Genomic DNA, 5764 nt, shown 5'->3' with positions numbered 1-5764 from the left:
GGGGGGGGGGGGGGTGGGGTGGGAAACGAGTGGTTAACTTAAGTAATTTGTGCAGAATTCATATTTTCATAGAAGAAAATTTTTAAAAGCTATGAAGCCAGGACTCCCCTCCTCCACCACTACATTATCAAAAAAAAAATGTAATTATAGTACCGCATATTTTTTTTTTTTTATACGCACTTTATCATAACAGTTTTATATGACAGATGATGATTGACAACCTATTAGAATTACATGCATCTATCATTTTTTTTTGGCTACTATTCAGTGGCTAAGTGAGTAGTGCTAATATTATTGGCATAAAGTTGGAGTGTTCACATTTAAGTAACTTCCGGGTCAAATCTATAAAGGTCAAGCTTTTACGTTGACTTCATGTAAACCGAGCACTCTTGGAGTTGTAAACTTTGGAGAAAAGGAACCACAGCACCACTCCGTGTGCAGTGTTTAACTTTAATTAACTCATCTAATTATTTTTGCCTGTTAGGTTTTTTGGTTGACTCGTAAGTCATTGGCTAAATTAAAAGTCCATTTAAAGTTGGGCACAAACTAGGTAACTTGTAGAGATTTACCACTGCAAATTTTTGAAACGATGGTCACTTCACAAATATAAGTGTTTGTGCAGTGTAGAGAGTAAAGGTCGAAGTTTAAGTTTTTAGGAAAAAGCTTCACACATATATACTTAGATTATATTAGAGTAGAATTTCTATATTCTATCAAAACTTGCATAGATTTGATCATATTATTATACTTAATAATATATGGGGTCTTTTTTGAAAGTTAATTATGGTGCTCTTATAGGACATTAATTACTCGTAAAAAGCTAAACTGAAGTTAGTACTGCAGCCGAATCAAGCAATAGGCAGCACTATTGTAATCTATTAGCCTTTTCTATGACTTTAGTTTTTAAACTTCTAGCCGGTTTGCCTTGTTAGTGAACAACCCCCAACTGTGGCTTTACATAGCCACATCAATTAACCATATACCACAAATACGTGACCAGATTTATGCTACAATGAGAAAATTTTATTTTTATGTTACATAAAAATTACATTGTCTTATACAATGTACTCAATCTAAAAATATAAAAGGAGAAAACAATTATTATTTTTACAAGGCTCACCTTTTCTCGGTGAGCCAAGAATCTTCATCAAGCTCGAGAAACTTGTTTACCCAATCTAGACCGTAGGATCCTTCGGTTGTGAAGTCAAAGAACTCATTTACATCAAAATTGATTTCAGAGTTCCCAGTTCCTCTAACACCCTCCTTGTCCACTTGAGCAAAGTCACAAGTTTTTTGATGCATGGTTTTTTGTGTGGTTGAAGGCTCAGGTGTTTTCTCCTTTTGATTTATTTTCTTGCTCAAATGAGAATTCCAGTAATTCTTTATCTCATTGTCTGTTCGCCCTGGAAGCCTCCCAGCAATCAAAGACCACCTGTAGAAACATGTCAAATATCAAGCTGCTTGATTTGCTTCTCTCTGGATAATTCTGGTGCGATAAGAATGTCTTCTTTTAATAATAATGTATTCACTAACCTGTTGCCAAGTAGCCTATGAAGCCTAAGTATCAAGTCCTCTTCATCATCAGATATATTGCCCCTCTTGATGTTGGGCCTCAAGTAATTCAACCATCTCAATCTGCAACTCTTCCCGCATCGATTTAATCCTGTGAAAACATGAAAACCCATTAGGTCTCTGATTAAATAAAAAGGCCATACCCAGTATACAAGCTCCTACTTTACAAAAATGTAGTTAGTGTACTGGGTTTAGGCTTTCTTCTTCTGTATTAGTATATTGAGTACTATTTTTTTTTTCCACTTTTCCCCTTCTGTACTGATATTGGGTAAAAACATATAAGATATGTAACCTGATTTGGCTGCAACTGTTTTCCACCTCTTTGCACCATGGATTTCAATGTACTCGGACAGTTTACGATCCTCCTCTGATGTCCATGCTCCTTTGTTCATTACTTTTTTTGCTGCTCCATCATTCTTTGGTGCCATTTGTGCGTGAGTGTGTGTGTGTGTGTGTGTGTGAGAGAGAGAGAGAGAGAGAGAGAGAGAGATGGTTCTCTTCAAGGGACAGTGATGAGAGAGATAATGTCCGTTGATAAGAAAGCGAGGGATAGGGAGAGAAGTAAGAATTTAAAAACGATGGAGGATTGGGCATAGTTGCCCAAAGAATGTTTGAAGAGTCAGTGAGTCCTTTCAGCTACCCTTCCTAGGGAGAGGCAAAGAAAAATAGACAACGCCAACAACCAGTTATAGCAATTTCTATGAGCATGTGAGAATGGGAAGCAGAAATAATACTATTCTCCCAGTAGCATCATAAAGTCAATTTATTCATTCACGTGATGCAATACATGAAAGAAAGATGGAATACATCAACAACGCTAATTATTGTTTCACCGCATTTTAATACCACATAAGTGTTCGTTTATCATACTTATTTGAGAAATTTGGTGAAAATTAGTAAAAGTTTACTAACTTGACAATTGTGAAAAATATATTGAATTTTTGTGTGTATTACTTTCTTTTTTTATTTTTTATTTTTAGAAGTGCTGCATTCACAATATTTGTTACAACAAATTTTAGGTATTAAGTTGTTTCTTGTTTTCTATTTGAACTGACCACTAAAATTATTATTTTTTTGCTATCAATAATAGTATGTAACGACTTGCTATTTAAGATTTGTTATAAAAGTGTTGTAAAAAATATTGTGGACATAACATTTTTTTTTTCATTTGATAAAAAATATTATTTTATTTATTAGTTAATATTTTGACTTAATTAATATTATTGGTTAAAATTTGGGAGCCTTTTTTTTTTTTACTTAGGGCCTTATCAATGGCTTATAAGTTATAACATTGAGCCGGCACTGATTGTGATGGCAACATTATTGGATGTGAATCAAAGCTCCAATGCTATATTTTTTTTCTCCCAACTAAAATTAGTAAGTCCATTTCATAATAAAGTGATCTGATGATATATACTATGTCACATCAATTAAAAAATCACTTTATTAAATAAAATTAATAATTGTTTTAAATAATTAGACCGTGTATATTCTTAAATTCATATTAAAAAAAAAAAAAAAAAACTATCTTTATTAAGAAATGGTCTTCCACCACTTCAAAAACACAACTGAAAGGAACTTACCTAATTTTTTAAGGAAAACTTTATCTAAGTGTAATACGTTAAGATAGATACAGCTTTTTAGGTGTAATACATTAAGTTCTCTAATTAAATTCAAATATATAGAAACACTAAATTTAAATTGTTTTGAAAAATTTAACATTTTTATTTAAGATAGGATTAAAAAGATATCATTGTTTGTGCATTATTAGTCATTGTAACCATGTGTTTTAATTTAATTGAGAAAATTAATGTACAACTAAGATAGTCAATATTGTACTGGTATTGGTCGTACCCGTAATATATAATATGTATTTGTCAACAATTAAACCAATATATATATTCTTTTGAAATATATTGGATAAAATATTGAATTATAACGATTTGTACCAGGGATTTTTCAAGTGTTTCAATCGATCTTGATGTTTTAGCCAATACAATAAAAAATAAATAAATAATATGTATATAGAGAGAGCAATAACTTTGAAACGATATATTGGTATGGAGTGGGTTCCAGTTAGCTCAACTGGTAAAGTCTCTGATGGTGGAATAAGAGATCTGTGATTCAATCCCTGTATACACTAAAAATCAATTGGTATCTTGGTTTAATGATAAATAATGCAATTATCAGAAGCAAACGTTGTAGGTTAAAATTCTATAAAATAAAAAAGATATACTAGTATGGAAATATTAGGTTAAAACTCTATATAATAATAATAATAATAATAATAATAATAAATACAAAAAAAAAAAAAAGATATACTTATAATAATAATAATAATAATAATAATAATAAATACAAAAAAAAAAAAAGATATACTGATATGGAAATATTTAGTTCCCCTAACCAAACAAAAACAACTTTTGAAATGGTATTAACTCCCTTATGCACAACACTTGAAAATCTGTATTTAAGTTTTGTTTTTTGTTTTTAACTAATTCATTTTTCAAATTTGGTAAAACTTAGGTGCATTTTCTTATGTGCAACATATTAAAACCTCCTATTAAATTCAATTACATGGTTGCATTGATTAAAAAAACACCAAAAAAAAAAAGTTTTCTTTTCCAAGAACAATTAAATTGAATGTAACTATATCTTTGAATTTAGTTAGATAACCTAATATACTAAACTTATGGAATTGTATATAGGATTTCAATTCCATTTAAATATATTTTTTATTAGACCTGAATTTTCCTGAATTTGGAGAAAAAGAGACTCTACCTCATCCATTAAATGCCCATAAGTTTCTGAGTTTCTTTTTAATTTATCATGCTGTCAAATGTCAATCAAGAAATCCATCGTATCACCCAATATATTTTAGTTTATTTATTTACTTTGAATTTTTATGTATTTTGAGATATTTTAAATATTTCCAATATCTTTGTCATATTTTCCAATATGTTGGCCAATATATTTTTGAAAAGTATTTTGAGATATGCTTATGACGAAATTTCACAAGATTTTAAATTAATGATATCGTCAATGTTTGTTTAGTTTTCTTACATTTTCGCAAACTTTTCAATTTGATTTAGAGCAATTACATTAGTTTGTGCATAATATTTTGTCTATTTTACACTTAAAATCTAATTTTTCTATTTTACACCATTACTTTTACAAAACATTAATATCAGCTTATTTATTTTACAAGATATTTTAATAAAATATTATTTCTTCTCAATTTTTTTATTATTTCTTTCAACTGCCTTATATACGCTCTCTCTCTCTCTCTCTCTCTCTCTCTCTCTCTCTCTCTCCATTTTTTCTGATTTGTTGCTCTCTCTGTACCCATCTCTCTATACCCATCTCTAATCTCCGAATCTCTCATGGCCGAATCTCAAGCTTCCACCATCTCCGATCCTCATCAACACCGTGACACTCACCCACAGACTGCCACCATCTCCAATCCTTGAAGGAAACGAAGCTTCCAAGCTCCACCATCTCTGATTCTCATTAACACCGTGATCCTCATCAACACCGTGGCATCCACCCACAGACTGCCACCATCTTCGATCCTTGAAGGAAACAGAGCTTCCAAGCTCCAACATGACACCCACCCACAGACTTCCACCATCTTCAGTCCTTAAAGGAAACGTAGCTTCCAAGCTCCACCATGACACCCATAGATTGCCACTGATACTCTCTACTCTCAAACCACTCTCCGATCTACAAGCCTTGAACGGCGCGTGAACCACAAGAGTCAAGCACCGATCTATCTCTCTTTTGGTTTGTCTGTGTGGGTTTGTTTGTGTGTGGGTGTGTTTGTGTGTTGATTTGTCTATGTAGATGTGTTTGTGTGTTGATTTGTCTGTGTGGATGTGTTTGTGTGTGGGTGTGTTTGTGTACACATCTGAGGAAAAAGAAGATGAGGAGAGGAAAGTTGAGTTCGTTGAGCAGGGAGAAGAGAGAGAAAAAATGGTGCGAACGAAAATTAATAAAATATGAAATGCACATGCTACAGTAACCATGCATATATACACGGTTACTGTAGCAATTGCGCATAAATGCACAATTATGCATAAGCTGGTGTGGGTCTTTTTTTGCTCAAATTGTGTAAAATCAGTCACTTTTTTTATTTTGCACAATTATGCCCAAGCTAATGTAATTACTCTTAAACATGTAATTTTGAGACAGC

General features: G+C 31.9%; 1 protein-coding gene across 1 annotated transcript; it reads right to left on the bottom strand.

The window, feature by feature from the left end:
* Positions 1 to 1001: 1001 nt before the first annotated feature.
* On the bottom strand, positions 1002 to 2133 carry LOC111999826 (transcription factor MYB114). Its single transcript, XM_024031938.2, has 3 exons — positions 1865 to 2133; positions 1534 to 1663; positions 1002 to 1432 (listed from the first exon to the last, which is right to left on the bottom strand). The coding sequence occupies exons 1-3, from the start codon at positions 1998 to 2000 to the stop codon at positions 1117 to 1119; spliced, it is 582 nt and encodes a 193-aa protein (XP_023887706.1). The 5' UTR covers positions 2001 to 2133; the 3' UTR covers positions 1002 to 1116.
* Between the last annotated feature and the right edge of the window lie 3631 nt (positions 2134 to 5764).

The sequence above is a fragment of the Quercus suber genome, unplaced genomic scaffold, assembly GCF_002906115.3.
Source record: "Quercus suber isolate HL8 unplaced genomic scaffold, Cork oak 2.0 scaffold_26, whole genome shotgun sequence".
In the NCBI taxonomy this organism is placed as follows: domain Eukaryota; kingdom Viridiplantae; phylum Streptophyta; class Magnoliopsida; order Fagales; family Fagaceae; genus Quercus; species Quercus suber.
Note: the sequence above shows the minus strand (reverse complement) of the source record. Positions and strands in the feature narration are given on the sequence as shown.

What these genes read in the sequence shown, in the direction of transcription:
- LOC111999826 (XM_024031938.2), bottom strand. Translation starts at nt 2,000, where the DNA reads ATGGCACCAAAGAATGATGGAGCAGCAAAAAAAGTAATGAACAAAGGA. An exon ending in AACAGTTGCAGCCAAATCAG is followed by an intron (nt 1,664 to 1,864) that starts GTTACATATCTT and finishes ATGTTTTCACAG; the next exon opens with GATTAAATCGATGCGGGAAG. An exon ending in CATAGGCTACTTGGCAACAG is followed by an intron (nt 1,433 to 1,533) that starts GTTAGTGAATAC and finishes ATGTTTCTACAG; the next exon opens with GTGGTCTTTGATTGCTGGGA.